Source organism: Candoia aspera, chromosome 9 (genome assembly GCF_035149785.1).
Source record: "Candoia aspera isolate rCanAsp1 chromosome 9, rCanAsp1.hap2, whole genome shotgun sequence".
NCBI lineage: Eukaryota > Metazoa > Chordata > Lepidosauria > Squamata > Boidae > Candoia > Candoia aspera.
In genome coordinates this window covers 21,202,518-21,216,559 of record NC_086161.1, presented here as the reverse complement: position 1 = coordinate 21,216,559, position 14,042 = coordinate 21,202,518, and the positions used below count along the sequence as shown (strand labels likewise).

General features: G+C 43.5%; 1 protein-coding gene across 1 annotated transcript; it reads left to right on the top strand.

The window, feature by feature from the left end:
• The first annotated feature begins 1,466 nt into the window (after window positions 1–1,466).
• On the top strand, window positions 1,467–13,440 carry LOC134502749 (disintegrin and metalloproteinase domain-containing protein 9-like). Its single transcript, XM_063311224.1, has 2 exons — window positions 1,467–1,610; window positions 12,425–13,440. The coding sequence occupies exons 1-2, from the start codon at window positions 1,505–1,507 to the stop codon at window positions 12,646–12,648; spliced, it is 330 nt and encodes a 109-aa protein (XP_063167294.1). The 5' UTR covers window positions 1,467–1,504; the 3' UTR covers window positions 12,649–13,440.
• Window positions 13,441–14,042: the final 602 nt, after the last annotated feature.

Here is a 14,042-nt window from a genome sequence, read left to right as displayed (position 1 = left end):
CTATAGGAATCTAGGGATGCCTAAAAGAACTTGGCTATTGGCAGTTTTATATGAAATTGCTTTCCGAGCCATTTCGGGCATGGGTATGAGCCAGACTACAGCAGCCACATTAACCTGAGCTGCTGTGCCTGTTCAGATGAACCACAGGATGGCTTCACATCACTGCCCAGTTGACTAGGCTGACCATACGCACCGTTTTGAACGGGACAGTCCCGTTTTTTTTAACTTTTCCTGACCATCCCATCGTTTTAATATAAATGTCAATTTTGTCCCGTTTTGACCCATCCTCCACCAAGTCCTGCCTTCCTACGCCTCCTCCACCCTCCACCGATGCCTTCATTGCTGCCAAGCTGCTGCTGAAGCCTCCAAGGGTTACCCAGCTGGAGCTCGGTACCTGAACCTGCTGGCTTCTGTGCCGGTCCTAGTGCCTGCCTTATACCTAGAGTGGACTGGACTCAAGCCTTGTCTTGTACCTCGTGTGAACTGGACTCACATTTTTTTATAGCTTGAAGTCTACCCTTGCAATGCCAAAGACAAAGAGGCGAACCTGCAGTTTTAATGACAATCTCCAGAAGGAATTCAAATTTATTAAACTGGACAAACTGTGCAGTGATGGAACAAAAGTGGTATGCCAACATTGTAATATCCATTTTTCCATTGCTCATGGAGGTAGAAGTGACATCAACCAACATCTACATAGCCAGAAACACAAGGATGCTGGAAAGACTCTGGCTTCAGTTAAAAATATCAGTTCGTTTATGAGACATGATATTGAAAGCGATAAAATACAGTCCCCTTCTACGTCTAGGTAAATTTTTTTATAAGTTCTGTCCTTGAAGAATAATTGTTAGCTCAATATGTTCACGTAATAAAACTTTTTCATTTTAATGAAAACAAAAATCTTTTTATATAAACAGTAATCTGTTTCAAGACCAACAAATGGATCTTAAAAACTCTTTAAAACTTTTTCTTTCATCTTACTTTTTCATGAATACGGAATATTACATAAGTTTAACCCAATCCTGTTTTGCCATCCCAATGTCCGGTTTTTGTCTCAAGGAAATATGGTCAGCCCTTGGTTGACCCAAGCTGTCACCAGGGACTTTCCCTTTCAAAAAAAAGACTTTCGCCCAGGCAGTTCTTTCAATGGGTGGGACCAAGAGGGTCTTCCTTCCTTAAGCCCCTCTCCTCCCTGAGCAGCCCTATTCTAGGGGGCACCCCCATCCATCTCTGAAAAGGGATGGGGAATTTGGGGCTGAGGGAGGGAGCGGCAAGGCATTTGATGCCCACGGCCATCCCAGAGGCATCCCCCACCTACCCACCCATCCTTGGGGATCCCGGCTCAGGAGCTGCCTCCCAGGAAGGGCGGGCCCGCCGTGCCCTCTGGCCGGGGGTGGAGCCGTCGGCTCCTCCCCGGGGGTGGTCCCGGGACGGGGAGGCCCGCCGCTCAGCTTCCATAACTGGAGCGCCCGCCACGGCCCCAAGCCCCGGTCCGGTGGCGGGGATGCGGACAGCTGCGGGCGTCCGCGGTGGCGGCTTTCGGCGGCGGCTGCTGCTGCTGCTGCTGCTGCTGCTCTCCGCGGCTCTGAGCTTCCCGGCCGAGCAGCCCGGTGAGTCGCCTGGCCCCAGCGGGTCCCCGCCTCCGCGCAGCCCCCACTGCCCGCCCCTCCCCGCCGCCGCCGAGACGGGAAAGCCGGCGGGGATTGCCCGTCTGCCGGCCGGCCAAGCCCTGCACTCGCTGCCGCCTTCGGGCGGGTGGGGGCCGCGGAGGCCCGGGAGGAGCGGTGGGTTTCCCCGCAGGGCAGCCTCGGGGCGGCGGGGGGCAGGGGCAGGGCGGGGCAAGACCCACGGGAACGGGGAGAGCCAAGGCGAGCGCCTCCCCGCCTTTTGCGCCTCCGGTTCTTCCCGGGCGGAGCGCTCGGCAGAGGATGCTCTGCCCGGGGATGCTGAGCCGGTGGCTGGAGAAGGAAGGGGCCGGCTGCTAACGCCACCGCCCCCGATCTGGCGGGGTCGTCGCTGCTGGTGTCCCCGCGGCAGGCTTCCACGGGCCTCGGCCTCCGGACGGCTTCCCGGCTGCATTTTCGCCCGGGGAGAAAGTTTGGCTGCGCCCGCCCTTGATCGCAGCTTAGCCTGATGTGCCAGCGCGGATCCTGACGTTCGGCTTTGAGTTCCTGCGCTGCGTGAAGCAGAAAAAGGGCGTGGGTGCCAAGGCAGCTACTCTGGCTTGGTCCAGCCTGCCCCCTAGTATTATTGTGGGGGGAGCAGGATTAGAGCTCCTGGAGGAAATAGATTTATATGGGCTATAAATATAACAAACCAATCCACCCTTTTGAGAAAGTGTAGGCAGTGTTCCTCAACCTTGGCAACTTTAAGATGCCTGGACTTCACCTCCCAGGGAAAAAGGGGTAATTGGGTCAAAGGATTTAAGGACCACTGCCCTACAGCAGACCTTGCTCTCCTGGATTCTCCTCAAACTGGTATATTAAACCTCAAGCGGATATGCGATTGGGCCCTCTTCCAGCGGACTGTCCGCGGTTAGGCAGGATCCTTGTGTGCAATACTCGCTAGAAGACCAGTCGGTGATCAGCAAACAAAATCCCAGCATTGTTGACGGTTGTCGTCTTGAATTTATAGCGATGTTTCTCAACCTTGGCACCTTGAAGATATGTGGACTTCATACTATATTTAATGAAGGCAGTTATTGTTTTGCTCATATAAATATGCCCCAATGGTGATAATTAGGTGGTATGTAGAAAGAAGTTGTGAGCTATAATAGTATTCTATTAGAGTATGTGTATCGGAAAAGGCACATCTGGATGATTAATATACTGTGGTTTAGAGGTGAAGTCGCTTAAAATTTTATGATTATTTCTCCTCAAGAGTGTGAACAATAAATGTGGTGTCATCACTGGTATGTTAGTCTTAAAGATGCCAGAGGACTCTGTGCTGCAACAGATGAATTCAGCTGCGATTTCTTGCACATAAACTATGTAATGTATCAAACTCCTGAGTTACCAACAGGTTTGGTTAGTATAGTTGCAAAAACTGGATTCTTCTGGTGTGGCAAACCAGAATTTTACTGAATGTAATGTGGCTTTCTTTCTTGAAAAGAAGGGTGTGTGTGCATCTAGAAGTGAGGGCCAGTTTGGTTGGCTTAATCATGGTTTTTTGAATAAGTCAAGAACACGGAAAGTCATGAGCTATGGTTTAGGAACTGTGATGATTGAATTCATGTAGCCATAATGCATTTTGTTTGGTTTCTGGTTAGAGCAATATTTGGCTTTAGACAATGTGGTTTGTAAACCAGAGGCTTTGGCTTCGCAGATATAGGAAGTCCTTGCTTCATGACCACAATTGAGACCAGAATTTTGGTTGCTAAGTGAATCTGATCTGATTTTACACTCTTTTTTGCACTAGTCGTTAAGTGAACCATGTGGTCATTAAATGATTTATACAGTTCCCGATGATGTTTGCGTCCCCGAAGCTGGCCAGGAAGGTTGAAAATGGTGATCTTGTGACCATGGGACGCTGCAACGGTCATAAATGCGAACCGGTTGCCAAGCGCTCAAATCTTGATCGCGTGACTGCAGGGACACTGCAACAATCATTAAGCGTGAGACTGTCTGTCAGTTTTTTCAGCACCATTGTAAGTCCAAACCATCACCAGATGGTTGTGAAGTGAGGACTACCTGTAGTATGAGCTGAACCCATGACACTGAGATCATGTGAGTCATTTAGTTTTTTTTCTGAGCTCGGTGGGACAATTGGCTCCCATCACCAAAAGACTATCTAGAGATCCAGTACAGAAAAGGACGCAGGAAAAACTCCTCTGTAAGTTCCTTCTAGATAACTCCAATTGCTTAAATAATGGGACAAATTATATACTGCCAGGAGAGTGACACATAAAAAAACCCGAACACTGCCAGGAATCTAAACAGACTTGGACATAATTCGCCTAGGAAGTCTGTACATTTCCCAACATGAACTGTAATCTTAAGAATGTTGGATGCTGTTTGTCCCTTTGAAATTAGCAGGTTACAGTTTAAGCATTGTGATGAACAGGGTATTTCACCGTATTTACTCAAAAAATAATAATGAAAAGTGTTATCCAAACAGCATGATGATTTTATCAGAAATCCAGCTGTTGGTCAGAAATCCAGCAGCTAGAGGGGTTTTTCTTGAATTATATTCTCGCATCTTTATAAGGGGCCCATGAATAACTCCTAGTTAATTTAACACTTTTCCTTCAATTCATCATTTGGGGGCTTGGCACAACATACACTGAGCTGTGAACTAACCCACAAAATAGGTTGGTGCAACACTCTGGGTTCAAATCTGATCAGATGTGTTGAGTCACAGAGCCCGAGGCAGAGCTGAAAATGGTTACAGCTTCAGAGGGAGAATTCTAGGCCCTTTCTTGGTTCTGATACTTTCTTGTTCTGATCCCTGCAGAGATCTTTCACACTTGGCTCAAATGGTCATAATTAATTGGCAAAGAACTTTGTTCATCAGTGACCAGGCTGACCCCTTGTCCTGCCTACACTTTGCTAAGCTTATCCATAGGTTGTTGAATAAGCTCCAGTGGGTGGCTTCACATGCTGCACTAAGCCATAGTACAGTTTGGTTGGCTTCAGTTTACCATGTTGTCAGTTATGATACATATGTTAGTTATGGGTGCTGCAATAAAATGTAGTCAAGGGAGCCATTGTTCAAGAACAGGATGTTAATCCAGCCACAATATTTGAATCTGGTGCAATATACAAGCCCATGCAGGTAATAAACTCTGGTTTATAATGTAAGACAGCTGAGTATCCATATTACAGGATGTCATAAGCCATGTTAACACACCCCAATGTTTAGGCTCCACAGATCAAGGTAAGACCCAACCAAGCACATTGCAGTGTGGCTTGGAATCGTGTTAATCTGAGGCCAGCCTAGTGCTGATGCTGAGTTGCAAATTTCCTCCAGTGCTGAAACTAATCTACAGTATAAGCCCTCATTGAATTGAATTGTCTGTTTATTGTGGTCTAGAGATCAAATTTATTTCATTTTGGTCCAAGGCCACCTGTAAGATAACATTTAAAACTATGGGACAATGAATCCTTCCGAATGTAACAATCACTATATACAAACTGTAGGCAAGATAACTAAAAAATTAAATTTATAGCACAAAATTCTAAAATCCTTACAGCAGTCCTGTAAAAACTACAAAAACTATCGAGTAAATTATGATAAATATTAAAACCATGTGTAGAATTATGTTAAGATTAATATAGCAATAACTGTATGCTATCATAAAGGTAATAAAATATGGTAAAATATTCTCTGCTATCTCTAAAAGGAAAAAAAGTATTAAAATATTATTGTTAGCACATAAACCATAGCAATAAGATTTTCCTTCCCTCTTTGGAAGAATGGTTAACTAAGTTGTGGGGGTATGCTTTGATGTCTAAAATAACTTCATACCCTGAAAGTAGATCTGACAGAATTTAATTTGGACTAGAATCTAATTTGGACTAGAAAGTGCTATGGTCTGCACTTCGATTTATAGATTTGTGCCTCATCCAAAATTTGGGTTTTTCAATGTATAGAGTCTATATTTCAATTTTGTGGGATATTTAAGTCAGAACAGTTGATTTAGTTCAGTTTTGACTTAATTTACTAGTTTCTGGCTCTGTCTGGTGATTCACGCTGTTGACCACAATTCTTGATATTTATCCTTGCTTAGAGCTTGTTTAGTTTCTTAAAATAATATATTACATTCACTTGTTCATAATTAATTGATACACTGGAAAAGTACAACCCTTAAGATGGTTTTTTGATCCCTTGTTTACTTATTTATGCTTTACTTTCTTATTCCCTTTATCTGTTTATTTTTATCTGTATTGTTTTCCAAAAGGCTTAATAAAAAAATAGTCTAAAAAAGACTGTTAAACTAGGTACCTAGAAGGCTGAACACAGTAGACAGAAAGGTGAGAATGCTATTTTATAAGTTGGGGTTTTAAACTTTTACGGGCAGTCAGGTCCTGGCTTGTGAATTTTACAAGCAAAACTTTGCAACTTTGTATATAAGATTATAATCAGAAACAAGAACAAAGCCTTAAACGTGTTCCAGCCTTGTAAATTTTGCACCGATGAGAGATCTTTGAATGTTTCTATAAAATGAGCAGAAAAGAGGGAGTGTTTACTAATCTCCACATGCCCACACTTGTCCTCTCCCTTCAGAAAAGAAATCTTATACTGCAGTGTTTCTCAACCTTGGCAACTTTAAGACGGGTCGACTTCAACTCCCAGAATTCCCCAGCCAGTGTCGTAGTTCCCATTCTTCATCTTGGAAATGATTGTGCATGGCGGGCTTTATGGAATAAACATAACTTCACTGCCGAAAGACTAACAAACCGATTTCCCTTTTTATAACCCCTAAATCTCCCTCTGGCCACGAAGACAGGTTACCACTGTTCTGAGATGAGAAACGGGAAAACTATGTGCATCTCTAAAAGAAGCATTTCAGCTGTAAAGGAAAAGCTCCCAGATTTCTTCCAACCCATTCCCAGCTGGGAAGGTCAAAAATGGCAATCACATGACCACAGGATGCTGCTGCGATGGTCATAAATGCACACCGGTTGCCAGGCGCCCAAATCGTGATCACGTGACCACGGGGATGCTGTGACGGTCGTAAGTGTGAGGACTGGTCACAAGTTGGTTTTTCCAGCACCATCGTAAGTCCAAACCATCACTAAACAAATGGTTGTTAAGTGAGGACTACCTGTATTTGGTTTTTCTGGAATGCTAAAACTTGGGGGTTTGCCAGATGAAAAGCAATTCCAGAGGGTTGCCCTTATTAAACTCATGCTATGGCAGGGTATCTTTCAGGTTGCCACCCTAGTGGTGTCCTCCTGTTCCTTTGCCTTTAATAACAACATGGCAAGGAGAGATGTATCGGCTGCATCTGTCAACTGATACCTGTCAACTGATACAGTCTGGCAGCACCTTTTGAGCCACAGCTCACAAAAGTTTATGCCTGATAATAAAATTGGTCTGTTGGAAAAGATTCTACCAGGTTCCTCCTGATTTTTGACTACATTTCTAACTCAGTTCTCCTCCTACAATGCCATATTTGTCAATATCAGGTAAAGCTATTGCAGATGCCAATTCTGCACCTCAGAGCTGGTGAAGCAACAGCCAGCATTATCTAAAAATTTTCCTTTTTTCTTAGCTTTTTTCTTTGGGTTCATCACTCATGAATTGTTTTTTGAAGAAGTTTTGTTTTGTGTGTTTTTCCTTGGCCGTGTGTTATTCCCCTACTTGCATTTTAATCAACTGGTAAGCTATTGCCTTGGATTAAAAAAATATTTTAATGTTTTAGCAAAGCCAGCTAAGTTCCCTTGGCTTGGAGAGGACCTTTCAGTTTACTGGGATCTGTGTTCAATATTCTGATCCCAGGTTGTTTTTGGCTGTCCCTATTGCTCTGTCACACCGACCTTCTGCAGATGAATATTTTTCATACGTTTTTCAAAAGAGGACAATTAATTCCTTAATTTAAAATGGGCCCAATCTTAGCAGTTCACAAATCTTGTGTGACATCTGTGTCTTAAGTGAAACCATGGGAGATATTGTATGATATTTTTAAACGATTCTTAATTGGAATGTTTATGTTTTTGCATCTACAACATTATGTACTATAAGCAGTGATATGGGGACCACCATATGCAAAGGCTGCTGCCAGTTTAGGATGGATGAGGTTGACTTCCTCCTGCTTTTTTTCCACGGGGGACCTAATATTGCAAAGGTGGCGTCTCCTTTCAGGTTGTCCCCCTTTCCAGCCCATGTCAATATTTCATTAATAATTTCCATAATTTATATCAGTAAATTGTAAAAGGGAAAGAATTAAAACTATCCTATAAAATCATCTGTCCTTTGATGTAGAACGATTGGGATGATGAAACAACTCGCTTGTTTCAAATTGGACTTTTGCTAAAAACATAAGCTTCACCTTTTTAATATGCTAAATAGGAAGGAAAAGAACAAAAGGAAGTTAAAAGGGAAGCTGGTGGTGGGTAGGGCAGTGCACATTGACAGCATTTTGGATGTCAGGGAAGGAAGGCGACACGTTTTTTTCTAATTCTAGTGCCCTCTAGATATGTCGGAATACAATCTCCTTCCCAGGCAACATGACCTGCAGAACAAGAAGAATTTCCTTTGAGCTCCTTGAATATTTGAAGAATGCTGTTCTCTTGTACGTGTGTTCGTTGCCCCTTTCTGAAAGTACTAGATGAGATTTAAAACCTGCCCATTTCTGGCTGAACAGTGTCCTGTATTCAGAACCAGCAGCTGGACAGAGGGCCATAAAATAACGCAACATCATTTGATGGATGGAGGAACTGCTGGGTTGGTTATGGAAGGCATTCGGCAAGATCTCAGTTTCTTGGCAATGGTCGATATATTTTTGTTACAGACATATTTACTGCATGGGATCGGTCTGTTTCCATTTGTTCCCAGACGGAATCTTTAAGACAAAATCTCTAAAAATCAATGTGAGGAGGATGTGAGAAACAGGAAAAAATTTATTACGCCAAAGTTCATGGGAAAATATCCAAGCTGGGCTTCCTAGAAATGGGGATTATAAATCAATTTATCAGCTGTTTGATGTACAGTTTTCCCAAACATCTTCCCTGGGGGTAAGAAAGAGAAGGAATTAGTGTGCCTTAGTGTCAAGAAGTTGTGCTGCAAAATGGTAAAAATTCTCATTTCAAGTTTCAAGTGGCTGGTTTGGTAAGGAGCCTTTGGCGAGTGACTTTTTTTCAGCCTCATTTGGTGGTTTCAGAATGAAGATGATTCCACAAAGTTTGGGTCTAAATTGCTACTGCTGAGATGCACTGAGATTGTGAGTGGTTTGGGCATGGATGCTCTTTGGGATGGCCGATCCCATGCAGTAAATATGTAACAAAAATATATCGACCATTGCCAAGAAACTGAGATCTTGCCGAATGCCTTCCATAACCAACCCAGCAGTTCCTCCATCCATCAAATGATGTTGCATTATTTTATGGCTCTTTGTCCAACTGCTGGTTTTGAATACAGGACACTATTCAACCAGAAATGGGCACATTTTACAGGTATTCCTCACTTAACAACCATTCATTTAGTGATGGTTCAGACTTACAATGGTGTTGAAAAAAAAACTTAAAACCAGTTTTCACACTTACAACCATCGCAGTGTCCCCACTGTCATGTGATCATGATTTGGGTGTTTGGCAACTGGTTCACATTTATGACCATCGCAGCATCCCTTGGTCATGTGATTGCCATTTTTGCCCTTCCTGGCCAGCTTCTGGCAGGCAAAATCAGTGGGGTGATTTGTTTAATGCTCATGTGGTTCACTTAACACCTGCGGTGATTCATTTAACAACCACTGCAAAAAAGGTCATAAAATCAGGTCAGATTTGCTTAATGACTGCTTTGCTTAGCAACCAAAATTCTGGTCCCAATTGTGGTCATTAAGTAAGCACTACGTGAAAATGGGTCTAAAGGGGTTTTTGGCGAGGGTTTAAAAGCAGCCATGGGGCTCTGCAGAAGCAGACAGGACTCTCAACGCAAAGATGTGGAATTAGCCTGTCGTAACCTTTGCAGGGAATCTTGTGCAATAGTTTCACATAATATATCTAGAAGGTCCTCCAGTCACTAAACTGGAGAGGACTTATTTCATTTTTGGCAGCACTTTGAATGATCTAAACCTAAGCTTTGTTTTCCAAGAATTCTGCATTGCTCCATATTGATACTGTTTGCTTTTATGGAAGTCAGATGTTTATTTTATGAAAAGAGAAACGTCCGGAAGAACCGGCTGATTTCATTCACTGTAAATTGACGCCAGCTTGTTTCTGTTGATTCATTTCAATCGTTTCTGCCCACTTTTTTTTCAGTCCCAAACAGAGCCCTGGTATGTTGTACAAATCCAGCTGATTAGAGTTTATTCAGAGCATTGCGTTGCCTCTGCTGCTGAGGAACAAAAGGCATTGAAAATCCCTAGCGGGTTGAACTGCATGTAGTGGTTGCCATGCTAAAACATGGATTATAAGGCGCAGTGGATTTGAAACAACACTTGGCTTACTGCGTAGTGCAGTATCCATGGTGGTGGTGTAAAATTGGAATCTACCTCCATACTGAAGTGGTGTGCTAAGTAAGAGGCACCTGAAGGACGTTTCTGAACATTTTTGTGAAGAGGGATTGTGCTGAATTTCCAGCATAACCCCTCCTCACAACAAAGGCACTCTGTACTCCCTCAAGGAGACTTTATTTTTGCTGCCCCGCAACAGAGATAACCTGTCCATTCTTAGATAAAATGAAGCCCAACTACCCAGATTTCTTGAAAACAGAAAGCTGGTCATTCCAAGTGGTTCTAACATTATGCCTTTATTTTTTTGTTGTCGCAACAATAGCCGTCTTTCTTCTTGAAGAGCAAAACATGGTATACAGGGGGTGGGGGTAGGGGGGGGGAAGGCAAAGCTTCCTTTATTTTATTCTCACAACATCAACCTTGCCAGATAAATTGGCTGAGAGACATCCAGAGAGCTGCAGGATCAAGTGAGGGCATAAAGGTGGATCTGTCAGGTCTGAACCTACCAGGGCAGCTTTATTTCAGATGTGGGGCAGTTACGTTTTGATGCCACCCCCTCCCCCGCTGAGCAGTAGAGGGGCCAAATTTGTTGGCTGCATCCCACCAACTTGGAGGTTGATGGAACGTATTCACATACACTCAGAATACTTACTGGAATATAGACAGACAGACACACACACACACACACACAATATTTATAGCCTTCCCTGATCCAAATGGACTCTGGGTTCATATTGCCAAGGATTTTATAGTCATCTGCTCTTGAGCAGAGAAGGGATGTCTCCCATCATTGCTACTTCAGGTCTGGGCAACCTTGCAGCACTGTCGAGTCCCGGGTGCTCTCTGAGCCTTGCTGTTTTCTTGCAGACATTTCATTGCCAGACTAGGCAGCATCTTCAGTGCGAAGAGGGAGTGGGCCTTGCTCTCAGTTTATATACAGTAGCTTGCCCTGCCAGTGTTGGTGGGGGTGTTGTTCTCTCCTTAGTAGTTCCTTGATTGGGGTATTGTATACTGCTTGATGTTTGTCTGGTGTTAACCCTGGTCTTAATCCCTGCTTATCTGGGTGTAGGCTGCTGCAGAGGATGTGTTCCAGTCTTTTTGTTTCCTTCTTAGCTTTTTTATTGTCTCTGTTGAAAGGTGTGTAAATGTGGCTTATCTCTATGTTCCTGTTGAGGGCTGACTTGTTCTGAGTGCCAGGCTTCCAGGAATTCCCCAGCGTTTTTGGATTTAGCTTGGTTTAAGATGCTGACAGTTTCCTGGTTGAGTCTGTCCATGTGTTGTGAGATTAAGGAGTTTGCATGCTCTCATCTGACTGCTGGTTGGTGTTCATGGGTGCGCTCTGCTTAGGCTGACTGTATTTACTTAAGACAAAAATGGAACCTTGAGATGGCAAAATGGGGCAGGGCTGGGCGATGGGCTGGATTGTCAGGCAGGAACTTTTCCGGTTTTCTCAGGCTGGGAATCTTTGGATTCCTTTGTTTGCAAGAGGCAAGCCTGGGCTGGAGAGTCTAGTGAACGGCTGTCCCCGACAAGCCGTTCCTCCTCTGGCTGTGCTTTTATGTTCTTTTCTTCTCACCATTTCAAGGTGGGAGCCAGTCAGCTCCCCCTTTGATCACCGCCTATCAGCTGATCCTGTTTTTCTCTTTTTAGGTTTCCCGCCGGGTTGAGCTCTGTGGCTTTTTTCCCCGCCATTTCTGCTGAGCTCCCCCTCCTTCCCCTCAAAGTCAGACTGCATTCTGAGAGGTTTGCGGGAACTTTCAAATTTTTAAGTAAGGTTTTTAAGAAAATGGGACAAAATGGACATTTATATTAAAATGATGGGACAGTCTGGAAATGGTAAAAAAAACGGGACTGTCCCATTCAAAACGGGATGTATGGTCAGCCTAGCTCTGCTAGTCTTCTGCCTGTCTCTCCTTGTAGGAGCCCAAGGCAGTACCTGCTACAACATTACTCAATCATTCTAACTGCCGTTGTACCTGAGACTTCCTGTGGTGCTGCTGATCTAGAATCCCTGGAGGACAGAAATGCAGGAGCCCAAGGCATAAGCAAAAAAAAAATAAAATCCTAATATTGCATCCTCTTTCACAAACACACTGAACTCTGCTGCCATTAGGTTTAGCCTGATAGCCAGGGTTAATTGGGAAAATAAAGAAATGCTGGCTGGAGAATTCTGGGAGTTGAAGTCCACTCATCTTAAAGTTGTCGAGGTTGAGAAACACTGCATTAATGTATCTCACAAGACTCGATCCTCCAGCTATTTAAAAGCCAGAGCATTTGTTTTACAAGTTAATATTTCTTCTTCTGTTACAGGTTTTCAGCCACTTTCGCATCTGTCTTCCTATGAAATTACCGTTCCCAAGAGGATTGAAAGAGAACAGCTAGAGGCATCCCAGAAAACTTGGGCTTTGGTATTTAAGCATGGGGGAACTTCCTTCCAGTTAACTGAAGCGATATGGAACAGATTGTTTGGAAGCCCCTGCAAAATCACGAATACTATACTCTTTGTAGGCTGGCGCTTTCAAAGGTGGTCTTAGGGAGCAAGCAGGCATAATCTTTGCAGAGCAGAGGGAATGTTGGAAATGGCCTTCTTGTGATAGAGGCAAAGGTTGCATATGGCTGTGATGGGCATGTAAGGATGTAATGCTTTGTGGGAATGACCCTGGGAGACGGAGGAAGAGATGCTGCCTAGGGAATGGTCAGATAAGAGAGGCATAGCCTGCAGCTGCATAATGGGCGGAGAAAGAGGCTCAGGAGGGACCCTCCCTAGTTTCTCAGGCTGTAAAGGAGATGTGGGGGGGATTGTACTTTCAGACTTGCAAGATTCTGTCAATGTAGCCTTCCAAGAAAGTAGAATTAGCTCATCTGGTCGTGTTTCCTGTCTGGTCTACCAGGTAAGGCTGACAGACATTCTACACGTTTGTAGCCAAACCTTAGGGGCAGCACGAATTGGTTAACATCTGTGCCAGCTTCTCCCAACTGGGTGGTCTCCACTGTCTTGAATGGTGGTTCTCTGAACTGGCTCTTTTGTTTGCTGGGGATGATGGAAATCCCATTTGGACATACATGGAGGTTATCAGAGTGGGGAAGCCTAGTCTTATCATCCTGAAAGTTGGCCCAGGAATACTTCTGTTGGGGAAGGGGAGAACAGCAGATAATATATAACCTTCTGGAGCCTCAAGTCTTGAGGCGCAACATTCAAGTCTATCAAGTGATTTTTGGCAGTTAAGGCAAAAAAATTCCACAGATGTCTTGCCTGATTCCTGGCAATAAAAAAATGGCAGTAAATTGCAGTAAATTGTCATCAGCAATTTGCTATTGTTTCATGGATGCTTTTATAGATATAAATTAAACTTAACATTTATGTTTAATTTATATTTATAAACATAAGGACTCAGTGCATCTCTGATAAACATGGCAGTGCCAGGCTGCTATTCCAGGGGAAGAACCAAAAGTCCAAGAGAGGATTGTAAGTTTTCTTACAAAATAAAAATGATTGGTAGCTGCAACTCAGTGCTTTATTTCAAATCAAATCAATCCTTATTACAATCATAGGCCGGCATAAAGGGATGGAGTGCAGTCATTAGGGAGAAACATAAAAACACAAATATAAAGCATAAAATTTTATTTAATTGAATATAATTTATCCAGTTTAGGCACTGCCTGACTCCAAACTGACTGGGCAGTGTACAATGAAACCAAACAAACTGGAAAATACAATATAATAAATGATAAAAGGAATATATGAAAGGTTATATGTAAAAGCCATGTAAAATATATAAACTAAAAAAAACAAAAACAAATATACAGGTAGTCCACAACTTATGACCATTCGTTTAACGACAGTTCAAAGTTATGATGGCCTTGGAGAAAGCGCTTTATGGCCTCTACTTGCACTTACGACTGTTGTATCACCCCTGTGGCCACGTGA